Raw genomic sequence first — 19,658 nt, 5'->3', positions numbered from 1 at the left:
CCACATCACACCCCTCACCCCCTGTTTCCACTGCACTCTGCAGCTGCATGCTGCTTTCCCCTTTGTCCTTTCACCCCTAACCCCCTCCTTAAAGCTGTATAGCAGCTGCACCCCACTTCACAGCGCACCATTGTGCAGCTGCACCCTGCTTTGCACCTCCTCACCTCCCATTCGCACTGCACCCCTTGCAGCTGCACGCTGCTTTCCAGCACCCTCTCCGTCCTTGCACCCCTCCTTAAAGTTATGCCCCGCTTTGCACTGCACCCCGCTTTGCATCCCACCCTCCCCTCCCATTCGCACCGCACCCCGTTGCAGTTACCCCCTACTTTCCAGCCCCCCCCCCTTTATCCTTCCACCCCGTACCCCCTCCTTAAAGCCGTACCCTTCTTTCCACCCCCATCCCCACCGCACCGCACGCAGTCGCACCCCGCTTTTCATCGCCCCCCTTTAAAGCCGCCCCCTCCCCCTTCACCCCCCCCATTCACCCCCCGTTCCCGATGCCCCCCGTTTCACCCCGCCCCGCCTGGCTCTGCCCCCGCCCCACCCCACGGCTCCCCCCCCCCCGTTCCCTCCCGACGCTCGGCGTTCCGCCTCCGCCTCCTCCCCGCGGCCCCCCCCCCCCCCCGGCCGCCCCGGGATGTACGGACGCTCCGCCGCCGTCCCATCTCCTCGCGGCGTCTCTGCGGGGCGGCCCCGGCTCCCTCCGCCATGGGGGCCGCGGCCCTGCGAGCCCTTCCTTGGGCTCTATTGCTGTTGCTGGGCCCGCTGCTTCCCGGCCAAGGTTTACAGGCCAACGCCTCGCGTGATTCCGGGGAGCAACCGTGGGGAGAACTCGGGGGTATCACCGCCGCCCCCCCCGCCACGGCCCAGGAGGTTCACCCGCTGAACAAACAGCATCACAACCACTCGAGCGATGGGCATTCCAAACCCCGCAAAGCTTTCCCCGTGCTGGGCATCGATTATTCGCACGTCCGCATCCCCTTCGAGATCTCGCTCTGGATCCTGCTGGCCTGCCTGATGAAGATGGGTAGGGGCTGGGGGCTGGGGGGGGGGAGGGGAGATGGGGGGGGGGTGTGGGGAGAGCAGCGGGGTGGGAGACCCCCGGGAGGGACCCTTAGGGTGTGCATGGAGTGGGTGCTGTCAGCATCTCGGCTGCACCCCCCGAGCCCCCCGCTGTGACCCCTGAGACCCCTGATTGATTGCAGCCCTGTGAGCACCCCCATCGGGATTGCCTGAGAGCCGTAGCTGCAACCCCACTGTGACTCTCCGAGCGCCCCATTGTGACCGATGCCCCACTGCAACCCCTTGAGAACCCAATTGCAACCCCATTGGAACCCCCGTGCGACCCCCTGAGCATCCCACTTACAAACCCTCAGCACCCCAATGCAGCTTCCCAGGTTCCCCAATGCAGCCCCACAAGCACCCCGTTGAGACCCCCAAGCGCCCCACCTGCCCCCCTGTCCTCTCGGGGCAGCCCCCCGGTGCATCCCCATGCTGATCCCCCGCACACCCCATACAAACCCCCCCCTCCATCCCATGGCAGCAGTGGGCATCCCTTTCTCTCCCCACGACCTTGTGTTTGCCGCAGGCCTGGCAGCGGGCGCAGTGCCCCCCAACCCCACGGATGGTTCCAATGCCATCTAACAGCAGAGTCTCCCTGCACCCTGACTGGGAGCAACGTTTTAGTTTTGCTTTCTCCGCCGGTGAGGAGGAAGCTTTGTTCGGTGCTTTGTTTCCTTTCCAAACCACGCCGTGCCTTTTGTAACCTTGCAGAAATCCTTTCCAATTGCTCCGTGCTCCCCTTCCCTCCTACCCCTGCCTGCAGCAAAACCACCGGGCAGCGCAGCGGGGCTGGGGGTCACAGCTCAGGGCTGTGGGGCACAAAGCAGCCGTGGTTGCCTGAGTGTTTTCCAAGCTTTGATAGTAGGGAAATCACCCCAGAGCGGGATGCAGTGCAGCAGCCCCAACTGAAAGCAGTGCCCAGCTCCAAGGGTTTCTCTGCGCTGTTACCTTCTCCAGGCTGGGAGAGGGTGAAGGGGGGGGGGGGGGGGGGGGGGGGGAGCAGCTCTGCATCCCCGTGGTTTTTGCACCTCAATTCCCATCGGGTTTAACAGCAGTGTGGAGTGCTGTGACTTAATGGGAACGGTGCTTTGGGTGCTGAGTGCTCCAAACCCTGCTGCTCAGGGTTTGGGCAAGCCATGCCCAAACTGCCCTGCTGTACCCCATCCCGCTCCATGGGCACTGCCCGGTCAAACCCCATTTTCTGCATGCTTTATTTACAAGGAAAAGCATTCCAGCCCCAGCAGCTCAATGCATTTCTGGAAAGGAATAGAGCAGCACAACCAAGCAGGAGGTGCAGCTCCATCCTTCGTGGCTTAAGGTGCGTAAAGAGGAGCCGCACACCAGGAAATGCAGCCTTCAGATCCCCAAACCACGCGGCTTCTGCTCAGCGCTGGGGGCTGTGGCACTGCGCTGGCTGTCATCCTGCTCGGAACGGAATGAGTGATGAAATCCGGAGTGTCTGTGCGGAAGCTGAAGGAGAAAGGAGGGGCCAAAAGCAGGGCGGCACGCAGGCTGTGAGCAACGCCGCAGCGTGGAGCCCGGCAGCTCGGGGAGCTCTTTGGCTTTGTGCAGCTGGGAAGTTGTTCCTGGTTGTGAGCTGAGCCCGGTTCTTTTGCATTGAAAGCGTTATGCAAGGCTGTGATGGAGGGGTGCGATCCGGGAGGAGCCGCTTTGCAACTTTGCAAGGGTTCTTGTAGGGACAACGTCTCCCCTGGGGATGCTGAGGGAGCCCAGCCCATCCCTTGGCATGCCTGCACATCCAGCAGGGATTTGCAAGCAGCTCCCTCAAAGTGGGGAATGAACACGGGGTGGGCTGGGAATTAACAGCGTGGCTTTAATTGCAGCTCGGTGCCTCCTGTTGTCCGTCTCTCCCAGCTACCCCAGCACTGCAGGAGCTTCCTGCAAAACCATTGCAGTGTGCCCCCCCGTGAACTGGGCTGGCAATGGGGCTGAGTGCAGGGGCATCCCAGAGGTTTGTGCTTCTTTTTGCTGCGGGCTGGGGGGCGCTCCTTTCCTTCGTGGGGGCACAGCACTGATGTGTGACCGACGTGTGTCCCACAGGCCTGTGCTGCTTCTGCTTCCCCTCATCCCACACGGAAGGGGAGGCTGCTGCTGAGCACCCAGTGGTACTTTAAGGCTGTGTAGGAGAAAGAGGGGGGTGAGGGACAGACGCAGCAGTGCCGTTCCAGCTCCCCCAGCTACAGGGCTGTGGCTGTGCTGGTGGAGGTGGAGCAGCATCAGCTGGAGCTGCTGGGAGCAGTGCAGCCAGACTTTGTCCCAGAACCGTCACAGTGCAGTTTGGGTTCAGTTATGAATATTTTTCCATTGCCAGGGGGAAGGGAAGGAAGGAGCCCGCAGTGTGCCTGCAGGCTGCAGTGCGGTCCCTTTGCTGGCGTGCCGTGGGCTGAGGCTGGTGGTCAGAGCTGTGCTGCTCAGCTCCCAGCTGTATGCTGCCAACCTTGGGGAGGAATCAGGCTCAGCTCCATCTCCAGAGCACCCCTCAGGCTCTGCCTTTCGGAACCACAAAGCACAGAGGTGCTGCTCCCATCCTGCATGAGGACTGAGGTCTGATGGATCCCAGCCCTGCTGCATCTCAGAGCTCCGTGTCCCCTCAGCCCCACTTCAGGGAGCAGCCATGCTGCTGTGCCTTGCAGTGCAAACGGCTTCTGGGGATGTCATTTCCTGCAGAGTGCTGTGGGGTCCCTGCTTGGCCCTGAGCTGTGCCATCCTTTTGCTCATTGCTGCGTGCGAGACGTGAATTCGGAGCCCAGTGCAGCGCTCAGGTTCTGCTTGGAGCCTGAAGTAATTACTGAGTCATTGCTCCAATGTCTCTTCCCAGCTTTGCAGAGCTCGTTCTGTCCCTGTGTCTGAGGTCCCTGTGCCTCCCTGCAGCCACCGCTGTCCCTATGCAGGAAAATATCAGCATATACTGCGTATCAGCGTGGTGCGAAGCAATGCAGGCACTGCATCCCTGCAGGGCAGAGAGGTGCACAGTGCAGGGCAGCACGGGGCTGCTGTGGGGACACTGCTGCTGTCTGAGGAGCAGTGGGATGGAGGGATTCCCCAGGGATAGGAGCCGGGAGGAACAGATCAGAGCATAGAGGCCGCAGGTTGGGCTGCAGGTTGGGCTGCGTGCCCTCGCGATGCGCTGCTTCCATTGCCAAAGGATCATTTTTAGAGGCTGACAGCTGCTGTCTGACAGCCAGAGCTGGGTGCTAGAAAGCCTGAGCGCTTCCCAAATGCCGCCCCCTCTGGTTTTTCACGTGGGTGGGGGGGTGAGGTTTTGCTGGGGGTGCAAATGGTGGCAGCTGGGGATGCTGCTGGGACAGCGATGCCACCTGCAGGGCTTGGGGAGGAGGCAGCGAGGAAGCAGCCAGGTGTGTTTCCCCAAAACCTGCATCACCGTGCTGGAAATGGTGTGAGCACAGCAGGGTGGGAGAGCTGCAGGGCCTGAGTTCTGTGCCCGGAGTCCGTGGGGCTCTTTGATGTGGGATTCCCACATCCTTCAGGCTGCAGATATGGGGTGAGATCGCCCCCAAGCACAGCACACGTTCCCTTTGGTGTCAGCTGGTGGCTGTTCTGTTGTCGGGAATAACAGGAAAGGATTTGGAAGCACTGATGCAGCTGGTGCCACAGAAGTGTAAAATTGTCGTGCTAATTAATTGAAACAGCCCCTGATTAATGCAGACTCACTGTGTTCCCACTGCCTTATGGGGGAAGGATCCAAATGCTGTGCTTTGCCTTCACCCTCTGCTTTGCTGGCTCAGGAAGAGCAGCCATGGCAGTTAATTCTCCTTACTCTGCCTGTTGCTGAAAGCTGAGCAAGAAACCACGCAAAACTTGAGGGGAAGAAAGCTCTTCATCTGCAAGACAGAGCCAGGCATTGCATGGAGCTGCTTCAGGGGCTGCCCTGGGTGTTGGGGCTGCGCTGCTCTCAGAGCATCCTTCTGTGTGCTGCTCTGCAGGCAGAGCTGTGGGTGCTGAGAGAGGAAACTTGAAGGAAAGCAATGATGAATTGCTGCAGCTGCCTTGTAAGCATTCGAGTTCTTTTTTTTCTTTTGGGTCCCCAAGGCTTAATTTGTTCAAATGAAAGCTGAAATCCATCAGGAATGCGCTGCCAAAGCTCTGAGCATCCGCACACAGCACCTATTGCTGCTGGTCAGGGCTGCTGTGGCTCCGCAGTCTCAGCTGCAAAGTGCAGCAATGGAGCTGAGAGTTCAGGAGTTTCTTTGGCCACGTGTTGGAGCTCCGTGCGGCTCGAGGCAGTGATTGCCATCTGTGCTGGGTGAGGTCTCACTCATCCCTCTGACTTCCCTTTGGTTTTCCGGCATCTGTGTATTAACGGAGCGGTGGAAATCTCATCACTTTGTGTTCTGCTCTTTCCTCGGGGCAGAGGAGCACACGTGTGCTTCTGCTTGGGAGCAAGGACGTGAAATGCAGACCTTTGGTGGCACACACACGCGTGGCTGCGTGTTGGATCGCTGCTGCGGTGGGAATGGAGCAGCTTTGCCCATTCCTGCTTTGCTTGCAGGGCTCCATCCCCATGGGTTTGGTGGGGACAGCGGTGACCAAAGGCTCAGCACACGGCTGGGGGAGATCCCAGAGCAGAAGGTCGAAGAGTGCAAAGTAGTTGTGATCAGAAGGGGACGGGTGCATCTCCGTGGGCCGCACAGTTGCAGTGCAGTTGGCCCTGGGGGCATCTCCTGAGTTCCATGTAGTGGGTGGTGGTGGCAGGGAAGTAAATCCCCTCTCTCTGCTGAGCCTGCAGGAGGCACCTGTGCAGAAGCAGGCTGGGCTCCCTTTGCACCTTTACAGCTGGCTTCTTCCAGTGCTTAGGAATCACAGCGTGCTGGATGTGTGGGGCAGGGCTGGAGGGAAGGAGGGCAGGTGGGAAGGAAAGAAAGGCAGATCATAAGGAAGGATGGAAGGTGGGAAGGAAGGAGGGCAGCTGGAAGGAAGGAAGGCAGATGGGAAGGAAAGGAATGCAGCTCATAAGGAAGGAAGGCAGCTCAGAAGGAGGGCAGGTGGGAAGGAAAGGAAGGCAGCTTAGAAGGAAGGAGGGCAGCTCAGAAGGAAAGAAGGCAGGTGGGAAGGAAGGGGAGGGCAGGTTGGCAGGAGAAGGCAGGTCAGAAGGAAGGAAGGCAGGTCAGAAGGAAGGCAGCTCCTCGCCCTGGCGCTGCCGGCACAGAGGGCAGAGCGCTGTGCCTCTGGCTGTGCCGTGCCTCAGTTTCCCTGGGGAGCTCCTGTCAGGAAGCACTGATGCAGGCTGACTCTCCCAGCTCATTGCTGTCGTGTGCTGCAAATTACATCGCTTTGTTTCGGCCGCCGAAGCCCGGTAGTAATCAGGGCAATATTGCGGCCGCATCCTCCCTGCGATCGCAGAGGACACCAGCAGGTTATTTCCTGAAAGGCTTTTGTTTGTCTTTCCTGCCCGTGTTCCTGCAAGGAAATCTGCCCTTCCTGAGGAAGCCAACTGGCATGGAGGGCTTTGCCCGTGGTGCTCACCTTGGGCTGCCCTGGAGTTCACTCCTGAGGCTCCGAGGGCTCCAGGAGCCGTTTGTTCAAGGCTGCAATGCGTGCAGCAATGTGGTTTTAGGCATCTCCTGCCCTGGAGCAATGCGGTGCCTTCGTGAAGGTTTGGCTTTGTCCCACAAATACAACACAGTGCAGATGGGGCGATGGTTGGGATGGGATCTGGGTGCTCTTTTCCAACCTTGGAGGTGATGCAGGCAGTGGTTCTGCACTGCACTGCGCTCTCCCAACCCAGCGGTTTGTGCCATCCGTGTGCATCACAGCAGCTGCAGAACTGCGGGCAAAGAACATTCCTGCTTAGCTCCCAGTGCTGTTCTATGGAGCTGGAGCCGTTTTTGGAGCCCTTCTTCTAAGAAAGCCGTCTTAAAAAGTTCAAGTGCTGCTGGTGGAACCTTCCTGATGCAAAGGTTCCCAGCAGTGCTGTGTGAGGCACTGCATGGAGCTGCTGCAAAGCCACCCTGCAGTCGTGCTGATCACAGCTGCAATCCAGGAGTGGCTCTGGAATGTGCCCTGGAGAGGAATGTGGTCATTGGGTCGATGGGTTTGCAGTTCCTGGAGTTATTGGGGCTTTCCAGCAGCAAGCTTGGCACGTGATGCATTTACAGCATCCCAAACCCTTCCTTGGCCCCTCGCTCCGGCTCTGTACAGCAGCCCAGCCCTGCTGCTAGGGGTCCCCATGTTTTCCTCCCTGCAGGCAACTCTGGAGCAGTGGGGTGCTGCTCCAGGGCTCCATGGGTTCTCCTTTCGAGGAGCTGCACTGGGGGATGTGGGTCAGCAGGGAGATGCTGCTAGGTGGGCAGTTGGGCTGGATGATCTCAGAGGTCTCTTCCGACCTCGGTGATTCTGCGATTCGTAGCCAATGGATCTTCCTTGCAATCTGCTTTCCTTGCAGAGTGTCCTTGGCTTCTCTGCTGGTTTGGAGGAGCGTTATCTAAACGTAGGTCTGGAAACTGGGAGCTGTGGAGCTGCTCGCACGCTGTTCACTGGGGGACACGGGCAAGTGCATTTAATGCCCTTTGTTTCTTCATTCCTCTTTACAGCTGGGAGGAAATTAATACCGGCTCTGTTAAAGACTCCCAGTTGATCTGTTAATTTCTTGTGAGTGCTTTGGAGATAAAACCAAGGGACGAGCCTTTTGCTGCATCGCCTCTCCCTGCTCTCCAAAGAGCTCACAAGGCTCCTGCCTGCGGGTTGCCACGCTGGTGCTTTGCTGCAGGGATGCTCTTGGCTGGTACAGTACAGTTCCCCCTGCACTGCCCGTGTGCTGCGGCGGTGCTGAGCTGGGGCATGGCTGGAGGGTGATGGGGACTCTCCTGTCCCCTCCTGGAGGCCAGCTCTGCCCCATGCTGCCTTCTTTGAGCACTGTGTGCAGCTCAGGCATCAAATCCCACGCACAGTGGTTGGGCTGAGCCGTGTGGAAGCATGCTGAGTGATGCAGCAGGAGCAGCGTTGGGTTCCTCCTTGCTGCAGGACTCCTGCATGGCTGTGGTTTGCAGCTCAGCGCAGTGGGGCACAGCGTTTCATTTCAGCTCATCCTGGTTAATTAGCCAAGGGGAAGCGCTCGGGTTGAGCAGGTTTTAATTGGGATGAGGGCACCCTGAGTTTCCCAGCAGGAAATTCTCCTGGGCTCCAGAGCCTGCGGATGTGGGGAGGCTCAACCACGGATCCATGCACCTCGTTACGGCTGTTCTGTGCTTTGCATCAGCTTGTTTGTCAGCACAGAGCAGCCCTGGCAGGCTGACATGCCCGCTGCCTGCAGATGATTCACAGCTCTCCGGTGTGCCAGGGACCGTTGCATCCTCCTCCTGTTTTGCAGCACTGCAGCAGCGCTGTTGGGGTCCGAGGGCAGCGGTGTTCATTTGGCAGCACTGCAGTGCTGCATCCTCACTGCTGCAGGGCTCTGTGCACAGAGAATGGAGCTTTGCCCAAGGCAGGGGAGGAGATGGAGCCACAACGATTTGCTCCAGATCAGACAAAGAGTTGTGCTCGAACCTCGTTATTTTCTCAATGCTAATTAGGAAGAAAAGCCAAGGAATGGGAACGTAATTAATTGATGCTGCTTTTGGTGACTCGGGGCTCTGCACGGAGCAGGGCAGCATCCGTGTGCACCAGCACAGCCCCAGCTCCTTGGTGCCAGCCCTGCCAGTCCCATGGCTGTCAATAGCCATTAAGACCAGTTGCTATTTGCCAGAGATACGGCCCTTATTATTTTCCAGAGCTGATTTCCCACTCCTATTGCCCTCAAACGGAGCCCAATCGTTGTTCCCCCCGCACTGAATCACCCCTTGTTCCCCTTCCCTGCCCCTCATGCTGCAAACAAGTGAATGGAGGGCGGTTTGGATAGGAGAGCTGTGGCTGCCTGGCACAGCCCTGTGCACCCAGCCCTGTGTGAGAAGGTGACCGACCCCAGGCTGCTGCTGTGCAGGAGATAAGAACAGTGCTGATAGCTCTGGGACGGCCCCAGTGAGCCCAAACCTGAAAGGTACAGAGCAACAAGCAGACAGTGCCAGGTACAGCTCAGCCCAACCTCTTCCCCCACCACCTCTGCTCACTGCAGCCCTGTGCAGCACAGCATTTCTTGCTCTGAGGTGCAGGTTTTGGGGTCACCGGAGAGGGAATGCTGAGCAGCACCCTGGGCAGCTGGAGAGCTGTCCCAGCCCCACTTCTGTCCCTCTTTTCTCCCAGCAGGACCCATCCAGCTCCATTCCCCAGGCCCAGCAGTGCCCCATTGCTGAGGCTGTGCTGTTTGGTGCTCTCTCTGTCTCCACCCAGAAGGGTCCATGTGGCTTTCAGAGGGGCCCTGCTGGTGCTGAGCCGCATGTGCTCCCTACAGCCCGCACTCTGCAGTGTCCTTCAGAAGGGCAGCCCTGCAGGGCAGACATGAGGGCTCAGCTCCTTCCAAACATGGGTGATTTTTAGGTGTTGGGGGGTTCTGTGGCTCCAACTCGAGCACAGCCCCAGGGGTTGGAGCAGAGAAGTGCATAAAGGCTTCACTGCTTTTTCTTTCACCGTAAATGCTCTTGGAAAGTATTTGATTAAAATGTTATTAAAACGTCCATTTCGTGCTGCTCTGGGAGAGGTCTTTACATCTACCAAGTGCTGCCAGAGCGATGACTAAGCTGACCTTGGGTCCCATGCTGGAGAGCTGCACTGCAGCGCCGGGGTGATGGGAGGGGGGAGAAGTCTGGATGGATGGGATGGGGATGGCAGCACCCCAAGGGCACACAGTGCCTGTGGCCTCAGGAGATTTCCAAATGGCTGGGAGCAGCATGGGGCAATAGATCTCCTCTTTGAGCTGCATCCCTGCCTGTTCCATCCCTCTGTCCTCAAATCCCGTCCCTCTGTATCCTTCCCATCTGCAGCTTGGGTAGAAGGCAGCTCAGATACGGCACGTTTGGGGTCAGGAGGCAGAGAAGGAGCACTGGGATGGAGCTCACACAGCTCACACGGCACCCAGCCCATCCAACGGCGCTGTAACCCAGCTGTAGCTGAGGAAGGCCAGAACGGTGTGCAGGTTGGAGCCTGTGCAGGGTGGTTGGGTTGGGAGTAAATGTTTACATGGCCCCGCATGCATCAGCATTGAGGGCCTGGGGAAGGGCAGACAGGTCCTGATTGTCAGCACACGGGTGGGCCTCCAGGAGCTCTCACTTGTGGCAGCTCATGGTTTGCCATCACCTCTCTGTGCCTGGGGACCCACGGAGGCTCGCCGTGACGGGGCTGAGCTTGACGGCCTCTTTGAGCATCCACAGCCTCTGAGCAGCAGCCAGGGGAAGGCTCCCTGCACCAGCAGCTCTGCAGGGCAGGAGTTGTGTTCTTGCCCTGCGCTGGCTGTGCTGGGATTGAAGCAGCCCCATGCAAATGTTTTGAGACCAAAACGAAGACACCCAGTGCTGAGGAGCCGCAGGGCAAACTCCTCAGCAGCGCAGGCGATGCCTCACGACAGCCCCGAATCTCCACGATGTGATTCCACCCCCTTTGGAGCTTGAGCTGCACTTGACCTTGGCTAGCATGAAGGCTGCAGAGCCGGTCCCACCACCCTGCCCTGCCCCAAACTTCAGCCTGCACTGCAGCCCCATGCTCACCATGCAGCCCGACTGAACCCATTAGCTTGCACATTTCCTTGTTTGCTCTCAGGGTTGGTGTTTACCCAACCGTTCTTGCTCTGGATGCACACAATGTTTGATAGCAGATGAGCTGCCTCCACGGAATCAAAGGCACGATTAACATGCAGCCTGTGTGAGTGAGTGTATTTTTAGGGACCTAAAGCACCAAATTCACATCAGTGCACGAATGTTCCAGTTCGATGGGATCCCCGGGGCCCGTGGGGAAGAAGTGAGAGATGCTTAATTGTCAGCATTTGTGTTTTATTCATGATGGGATGTGCTCAGAGACTGAGCACCAGGTGAGCTGCAGGCTTCGTGCTGCTTGTGTAGCTTTCCATCTGACTGTGGCCAGGGCTGGCTTATGCTGAGGTGTGCCCTGAGTGCCATTTGCAATGAGCTGTGCTAGGGGAAGGGATTATCCTGCACCGTGCTGCTGCACCTCACATGTGTGGCACCTGCAGAGATGGTGGGATCATGGAGCACCTCCTGATGGGGACGGGCTGAGAGCCCTGGGGCTGTTCCTACAGAAAGAAAAGACCTGAGCAGCACTGACTGATCTGTGAGGTGGGAGTGAGGAGGATGGGGCTGGGCTCTGCCATGGTACAGAGGATGCTCTCCTGCATGATGTGCTGTAGGGAACCTGCTCTGGGGGGCTGCTCCTCTGCCATCCCCAGGCTTTGCTCTGGCAGCGCTGCTGCAACAAAGCCAGCACAGAAAGCAGGCTCCTTACCCCTCATCACAGCACCTGAGACCTTCCAGAACCACCAGAGCCCCGTGAGGCCATGCCAGACCCATCCAGGCTGTGAGGATCCCTGCAGAGAAGCAGTCGGAGCTCTGCTCCATCCTCGGATCCAGCAGCTGACTCACTGCTGGGCACAGGGGGAGGCATTTTGCTTTCCAGACATGTTTGTGCTGCACCAGAGGAGGGAGGGACGAGCTGGCAGTGTGGTGGTGCAGAGCCGCCCGCGTCGCCGCCGAGGGTTTGAGTCCACACCGTGCAGATGGCGCGGCCAGAAGGAATGATGGAACACGGTGTCAGCGGTGCCTGATGGGAAACCCATCCCTTTGCCAGGGAACAAATGTGCCTCGCTTCAAAGTCATCGTTATAAATCCTGGGAGACGATCCAGGGGAGCCCTCCCTGCCTCTGCAGCCCTCTGGCAGGGATGGGGTGTAAGGGGTTGCACGGACCTGGGGGCTGCAGTGATCCCAAGGCATCCTAAGGGATGGGACACTGCCATCGGGCACAGCGTGAGCCCCCCGTGGGTCTGATGGGAGGTAAATGCAGCACCTGCGTGTGCTGGGAGTCAGTAACTGTTGGGAAGAGCTGGAGCCAGCAGCAGCTTGTGTGAGCACTGCGTGTGCTGCCAGCGCTGGCACGGGGCTGGGGGTCCAGTGAGCCCCCCCTCATTGGCCTGGGCTCCGTGCTGCAGGGACGAGCAGTGGTACTGTATGTCAGCCCAGCTACCAGTTTCCACTTCACAGCTTGGGAGCACGGGGCAGAAAGGGGAACTGAGGCAAGCAGAAGGTTCTAAAGACGGCAGGGGGGGCTGGGAGCGGTGCCTCCTTCCCACATCCTCCGTTCCCATAGCCAACGTGTGCTCTGCTCTCTCCTCTCCAGGCTTCCACGTCATGTCCTCAGTGTCCAAAGTGGTTCCCGAGAGCTGCCTGCTCATCGTGGTGGGCCTTCTGGTCGGCGGGCTCATCAAAGCAGTGGGCGAAAAGCCCCCCATCCTCAAATCAGACATCTTCTTCCTCTTCCTTCTCCCTCCCATCATTTTGGACGCCGGCTATTTCCTCCCCTTGCGACAGTTCACGGAGAACCTGGGCACCATCCTCATCTTCGCCGTGGTGGGGACGCTCTGGAATGCTTTTTTCCTGGGGGGGCTGATGTACGCCGTGTGCCAGATCGGGGGCAGCGGCCTCAACCACATCGGCCTGCTGGCCAACCTGCTCTTCGGCAGCATCATCTCGGCCGTGGACCCGGTGGCCGTGCTGGCTGTCTTTGAGGAGATCCACATCAACGAGCTGCTGCACATCCTGGTCTTTGGGGAGTCCCTGCTGAACGACGCCGTCACGGTGGTGAGCGGAGGTGTTGGGCTTTGCTTTGGGGTGGCACCGGGGCTGCTTCCATCCGTCCGTGGGACGCTGCTGGCACAGGCTGGGCGATGCGGGCTGCAGGGCTGCGCTGCTGTGCTTGCTGCTGAACTTCTGCAGGTGCAGAGCTAAATATAGCGGCTGAAAACACTGCAGAGGTGCTTTGAGGTGATGCGCTTCACTTGACGGGTTGGGAAGGCCAGGAGCGTGCGCTCAGAGCTCTGCTGCATCTCAGGGAGGATTGTGGAGCTTTGCTGGCTCACGCTGCCCTCCAGCCTCTTCCCACAGGGATGGGGGATGCTGCTTTCCGGCCCCCATGCTGAGGTCCTGCTGCTCACCCAGCAAAAGCAATGAGGGGCACAGAGGATCCGTGCTGTTTCCAAAGGACGGCTTTGTCCAGGTGCTGGCATGGCTGTCATCCTTTTCCCTGCAGTGCTGACCTCCACATTCACTCCCAGCCCGCTGCTTTTTCCTGGCTCTGTTCCCACGCCCCATCTGCTCTGCTCAGCATGCTGCAGAGGGTGAGGAGGAACGTGCTGTCCCAGGCTTTTCCCAGGAGCTTTTCTCCCTTTTTGCCCTGGGCTGCGCTCCCATCCCTAAGGAATACTTTTGCCTTCTGCTCTCACATCTGTCCCAGCCCGGGCCCCAGGAACCAGCTCTGGCACGCTGGGCCTGGCACCCTGCTCCAAGTACCCTGCAGGATGCTCAGAAGCCAGACTCCCCTTCCTGCTTTAAAATCTCTCCAGAGAGTTTTCAGACACATTTTAGAGAGATTTCCAGACACATCCAGAAGTGAGAGATGCAGCCCAGGGTGGGGTCCTTGCAAGGCTGCCCCGTCAGCTACAAAACAGCGTGAAGATTTGGGTTGTGCTGTGTGCTGAGCAGGGGCAGCTGTTGGCTTTTCTCCCCACGTGGCTGCTGGGTGTCCTCGTTTATCCATTGGAAGTGGGAACGATCTCTTGCTGGCTCATCCTTACCTGGAGCCCCTGCAGGGATGGCAGCTGGGACTGTAGTGGAGAACAGAGCTGTCCTGGATGCGCGTCCAGCTGTGTGACAGCAAAGCGCCGCCAGCTTTTTCTGCTGGCTGAAGCACAGGATGCAGCTCTGTGTGACACGGCCAGGCTCCCTTGGGTGTCTGCATGCATCCCTGCTCTGCTCTCCTAAGGATGCTCCCTAAGCAGAGCTCTGAGGTGAGGGGATCTCTTACCAGCGGGGCAGGTTGAAACCCCCTCTCCCTTCTCATTCCCAGGTCCTCTACCACCTTTTTGAGGAGTTTGCCAACTTTGAGCAAGTGACCATTATCGATATCATCCTTGGCTTCCTCAGCTTCTTCGTGGTGTCTCTGGGCGGCGTCTTCGTGGGCGTCATTTATGGGCTGATTGCTGCCTTCACGTCCCGCTTCACCTCCAACATCCGCGTCATTGAGCCCCTCTTTGTCTTCCTCTACAGCTACATGGCCTACCTCTCTGCTGAGCTCTTCCACCTCTCCGGCATCATGGCGTGAGTTGGGGGCGGGTGGGATGAGGTGCCCTCCTGTCCCAGGACCCCACTTTTGGGGGATTTGCTCTCTGTAGCAGTCCCAGCATGGCCAGTGCTTGCCTGATGAGGGCCAGGGCTGTGTTGGGCACCAAGGCAGCGGGGAGAGACTCTCACTTGGGCTGTCCCACAGATCCCAAACCGCTGAAGGCCCATTTCCTGCTCCTCCAGGCACGTGGTGGCAGGCAGGGCCTGCTGAGCGCTCACAATGCATTGGATTTGTGCTGCCCGCTTCCAATGCTGCCCAACGAGGGGGAAGGAAAACCCTTACGTTGCCTTCCCTGGATTCCTGGCATCTCACAAGCCTCGTGCTGCAGGGCCATGGCTTGGAGCTGCCCCCACGGCTGCTGAGTGCCCCCACCTTGCCCCTAGGCTCATCGCCTCCGGCGTAGTCATGCGGCCCTACGTGGAAGCCAACATCTCCCACAAGTCCCACACCACCATCAAGTATTTCCTCAAGATGTGGAGCAGCGTGAGCGAGACCCTCATCTTCATCTTCCTGGGTGTCTCCACCGTGGCTGGCCAGCACTACTGGAACTGGACCTTCGTCATCAGCACGCTGCTCTTCTGCCTCATCGCGAGGGTTTTAGGTGAGCTCTTGATGTGCTGGCAGTCCCTGGGGCTGCTCCTGGGTTGTGGGCTCCTCTCAGGGCTACCGGGTCCCAGTGCAAGATTGGAGTTGACTGGGTAGCACTGCTCCACAGCGGGCATTGGACTTTGCTTCTGGTTGGCTTTATGGGAAGATGGGGGTGAGGCCACGTTTGTGCTGGGCGGGGGGTTGGGATGAGTGTGCACCCAAGGAGGAGCATAACCCTCATGTTAAAGGCTGCAGCACTGCTCTGGGCTCTGGGGGGGTTTCTTCAGGTCTGGGGGCTCCCTTCACCATTTCTGTGCACTCCCCAGGCGTCCTGGTCCTCACCTGGTTCATCAACAAGTTCCGAATCGTGAAGCTGACACCAAAGGATCAGTTCATCATTGCCTATGGGGGCCTGCGGGGAGCCATCGCCTTCTCCCTCTGTTACCTCCTCGACTACGAGCACTTTAACATGAGGGACATGTTCCTCACGGCCATCATCACCGTCATCTTCTTCACTGTCTTCGTGCAGGTCGGTGGCAAGTGGGTCCAGAGGGGCAGAGAGCCTCTCAGGGGTGTGGAGATGATGAAAGCAAGGAGCTGCCACTCATAGAATCATTCAATCGTGGGAGGGCTGAGGTTGGAGGTGACCTTAAAACCCACCCAGCCTCAACCCCACTCCCTGGGCTGGTTGCTGGTTGCTTCCCAGCCCACGGTCTGACCCTCCTGCCCCACTCCCCAGGGCATGACCATCCGGCCCCTGGTGGATCTGCTGGCCGTGAAGAAGAAGCAGGAGACGAAGCGCTCCATCAACGAGGAGATCCACACGCAGGTAACGCCGCGTTCCCGGCCCTTGGCACGCGTCCCTTCGCTGCCTTAGCCCTCTTCTTTCTCTGCTTCTGCCACCTCCACCGCTGCGCCCAGGCGGGTGCACGGAGCGGGAGCTGCCCCTAAATGGTGCCCAAGGTAAGGGGGGACGGAGCGAGGGCTCTCCCCTTCTGTGTCTTCCGATGCCCGCTCCGACCCACGCCTCCCCTCTCTGCCTGAGCTGCGTAGGACCGCCCGCCCTCCCATGGCCCCCAGGACCCACAGCCCTGATGTCACAACCTGCTGAGTGCCGTCACCCCGTGTCCGTGTGGGGATGGGGAGGAGAGGCGGCAGCAGCCCACTAGCTGCCCATGCCCTGCGCCTTCTCTTGCAGTTCCTGGATCACCTTCTGACGGGGATCGAGGATATCTGCGGTCACTACGGGCATCACCACTGGAAAGACAAGTGAGGAGGGTGGTTGGGTGGGACCTGTGGGTGAGATGGGAACGGGGTTGAGTTGCCGACTGGCAATCCAGGCCTGGGGGTTTTGCTTAGGCCGTGGAAGCCACGTGGGCTCCCGCCAGTGAATCACAGTGCTGGGCTGAGTGTGAGCGAGGTGTGGGGCCGCACCGCTTTGCCACGCTGTGTGCAGAGGGGGGGAGTTCCTGCAGGGTGCCCCATAGCTGTGAGCCGTGGGGTCTGCCTGGCTCCGGAGGGGGTCCCAGCCTGCGCCTGGGGGAGATGATCTGCAGGGGGCTGGGTGTGCTGGGCCGGGGGCAGACGTGATGTACTGCCTCTCCTTCTTTCCCCACGTTGTCGGGAAGGCTGAATCGCTTCAACAAGAAGTATGTGAAGAAGTGCCTGATAGCAGGAGAGCGCTCCAAGGAGCCGCAGCTCATCGCTTTCTATCACAAGATGGAGATGAAGCAGGCAATCGAGCTGGTGGAGAGTGGGGGCTTGGGCAAGATCCCCTCCACCATCTCTGCTGTCTCCATCCAGTGAGTTCCCAGCCGCCCTGTGCTGCCCATCAATGGCCGTGGGGCGAGCAGCCCTTCAGCCCTGCCGTGTGCTGTGGCACCGTGACTCTGAGTGCTGTCTGTCCATGCAGGAACATCAGCCCCAAAACCCTCCCTGAGGAACGCGTCATCCCGACCCTGTCCAAGGACAAGGAGGAGGAAATCCGGAAAATCCTCCGCAGCAACCTGCAGAAAACCAGGCAGAGGGTGAGGTGCTGTGCCCCCTGCTGTGCCCTCGCCCCACGTTCCCCCTTTGTTTCCCTGGGGTGGCCTTCGAACTGCAGCTGTGCCAGCTGTGTCCCTCTGCCCATCCTGAGCTCAGCCCCATGTGTTCCCAGTCTCTGTTCCCTCCCCAAGAGATGCTGGGATGTGCTGAGGGGAGGCTGGCTTGTTGGCTGAGCCTTTCTCCTGGTGGGTGAGATGAGACATCCCACGGGATGAACCACAAGGGGATGGACGTGCTGTGCCCACGGGCGGCTGTTTCATCCCATCTCCAAAGGTGACGGTGCCGGGATCTCCCTTTCCCTTCCCATTTTTCACCATCTCCTTTTCTTGGGTGTTTTCACAGCTGCGGTCCTACAACCGGCACACGCTGGTGGCTGACCCCTACGAGGAAGCCTGGAACCAAATGCTCCTGAGGAGGCAGAAAATCCGGCAAGCTGATCGCCAGGTCAGGGGGATGCTGGTGAGGGACGGGGTGGGCATGGAGGTGGATGGGGCTTCCGGCCTGGGAAGGGCACTGCTGTCCTGTGTGGGGTTCCACCATAGCTGTCCCTGCCCTCTGGTCATTGCAGCATGGAGGCAGATGCAGAGCAAGTCCTTGCAGCGTGGCTGGGAGGATACATTTACCCTCTGCATCCCACTGCTGCCTCTTGCTCATCCCTGAGACTCAGGATCAGTTCCCCACTTCCCCGGGGCCGTTTGGCTGCAGGCAGTCCCTCATGCTGCTTTCCCTGTGTTCTGGTTGCAGAATGCCTACCTGACAGTGCCAGCTAACAAGATTGATTCTCCCACCATGTCCCGGGCTCGCATTGGCTCAGGTAGGGTGGGATGGAGCTGGGGGGACACGCAGGTGTTGGTGTCGTGCTGAGCATCACTGGCTGTGCAGGCACTCAGGGGTTGTGCTGTCCTGTGTCCCTGTGCTGTCCTGTATCCCTGTGCTGTCCTGTGTCCCCCGTGCTGTCCCGTGTCCCTTCTGCTGTCCCATGTTCTCTCTGCTATCCTATGTCCCTTCTGTTGTTCTGTGTCCTCTCTGCTGTCCCGCATCCCCTCTCCTCTGCCCTGTGCATCCTTGGGGACGGCAGCTAGGCGGCAGGAGAGGAACCCGAGCAGCAGCAGCTCAGCGTTGCTGCTTGCCGAAGCAGTGTTTGCTCAGCAGAGGGCAGCTTCGCCCCTCTCAATCCGTGCCAGCAGAGCTGGGCTGGCCGGTGCCTTCCAAACGGGATGCGCAGATCAGAAAAAGGCCTCCGAAGTCAGAGTGAGCCCGGGGGTGCAGACCCCAAAGACCTGCGGTGCATTAGCCGGGGGTTCCCGGGACCCCCTTTCCTGCTGGCACTCCCCAGGCCGACCCGATTTACCCACAGCTGACTCCTCTCTGCTCCCCCCAGACCCACTGGCCTACGAACCCAAGCCGGACTCGGAGAACCTCCCCATCATCACCATCGACCCGGCCTCCCCGCAGTCCCCGGAGTCGGTGGAGCTGCCCAACGAGGTGCCCAAGGGCTGCGGTGGCCTGCCGCCCTCCCCCGAGGAGGACGAGGAGGGGTTGGTGATGCGGCCCAAGGAGCCTTCCTCCCCTGGCACCGACGACGTCTTCACCCCGGGGACCAGCGACAGCCCCAGCAGCCAGAGGATGCTGCGGTGTCTGAGCGACCCGGGGCCACGGCAGGAGCCGGAGGAGGGGGAACCCTTCATCCCCAAGGGGCAATAATGCGGGGCTGCCGCTTCCTTCCTCTGGTTTCTCTCTCTCTTCGTTTTCTTTCTTTGCTCCCCCACACTTTCGGGTTCCTCTATCACTACACGCCGGGTTTGGGAAGGGGGGACCGTCCTGGATGGATGGGAGCTGCGGGGGCAGCTCTGCCCTGCGAGCCGTGGACCGGCTGAGGAGCAGGACGGAGCCCTGGCTGGGGGGCACCTGGCCCTGGGGTGAGGACGCTCCCTGGGCTCCAGGACTGGCAGCACGGGGCTGTGCCGGAGGTGACCCCAACCCACAGTGACCCCATAGGGCTGCGTTGGGCTGTGGCTGCAGAACTGGGGGCACCCGGCTTCGCCTCTCCCTTTGCTTGCTGCATCTGCACCCCCTGAGCCCAGGGGTGCAGCGCAGGGAGGTGAGGGCTGGGGTCTGCATCTCCCCCTCCACGGCTGCGTTCCTCACAGGGCCACCCACCCCAGCGCTGCGCTCACACCGGGTCTTGCTCAATAAACATCCTACAGCCATGCGGGGCTCCCCGCTCCCCTCGCGCCCTGCAAAACCCGGGCCTCTCTGTCCCTCCTGGATGCCGAGCGCCCCCAGCCCCATGCATGTCCCCTCCTTCAGCCCCACGTGGGGTGGAAGCAGCGCTGCTCCTTAACCAAAGACAGCCCCGGGTTCGGCGCAGCACGCAGATTGTATTTCCCGTGCGCCGTCCCGCCGGCGTGCATCGTGCATCGTGCCCTGCTTCCAGGAGGGAGAGAGAAGCAGCGACAATTCTCTTGTATAGAAAGGAAAAGAAAAAAACCAAAACCAACAACAGAAGCGCCACATGTGTAAAGAGATTCTTTTTTTTTTTTTTTTTTTTTTTTTTTTTTTTCATGACTGTTCTAATAAATTAATGTTAATTTGTCGTGTCGTTTGGGGGGTTTTTTTTGCACGGGCCACCCACGCTCCTCCTGTGTCTCAAGGGCTGCGTTGTTGGCGCTCGCATCCCAAACCTGTTCCCAGGTTGCTGCCCTGC

At 59.5% G+C, this 19,658-nt stretch overlaps 1 protein-coding gene across 1 annotated transcript; it reads left to right on the top strand.

Annotated features, from left to right (window-relative positions):
* Positions 1-708: 708 nt before the first annotated feature.
* Positions 709-18,655, top strand: SLC9A1 (solute carrier family 9 member A1; the record flags this gene model as incomplete). The annotated part of the gene is made up of 12 exons (XM_079546055.1): positions 709-1,027; positions 12,317-12,777; positions 14,042-14,292; positions 14,701-14,918; positions 15,232-15,434; positions 15,645-15,734; positions 16,104-16,174; positions 16,534-16,707; positions 16,818-16,932; positions 17,294-17,410; positions 17,696-17,765; positions 18,333-18,655. 12 exons carry the CDS (start codon positions 709-711, stop codon positions 18,653-18,655), a joined length of 2,412 nt encoding a protein of 803 aa, XP_079402181.1.
* Between the last annotated feature and the right edge of the window lie 1,003 nt (positions 18,656-19,658).

The sequence above is a fragment of the Tetrao urogallus genome, assembly GCF_951394365.1.
Source record: "Tetrao urogallus genome assembly, chromosome: 23".
NCBI classification, from domain to species: domain Eukaryota; kingdom Metazoa; phylum Chordata; class Aves; order Galliformes; family Phasianidae; genus Tetrao; species Tetrao urogallus.
Note: the sequence above shows the minus strand (reverse complement) of the source record. Positions and strands in the feature narration are given on the sequence as shown.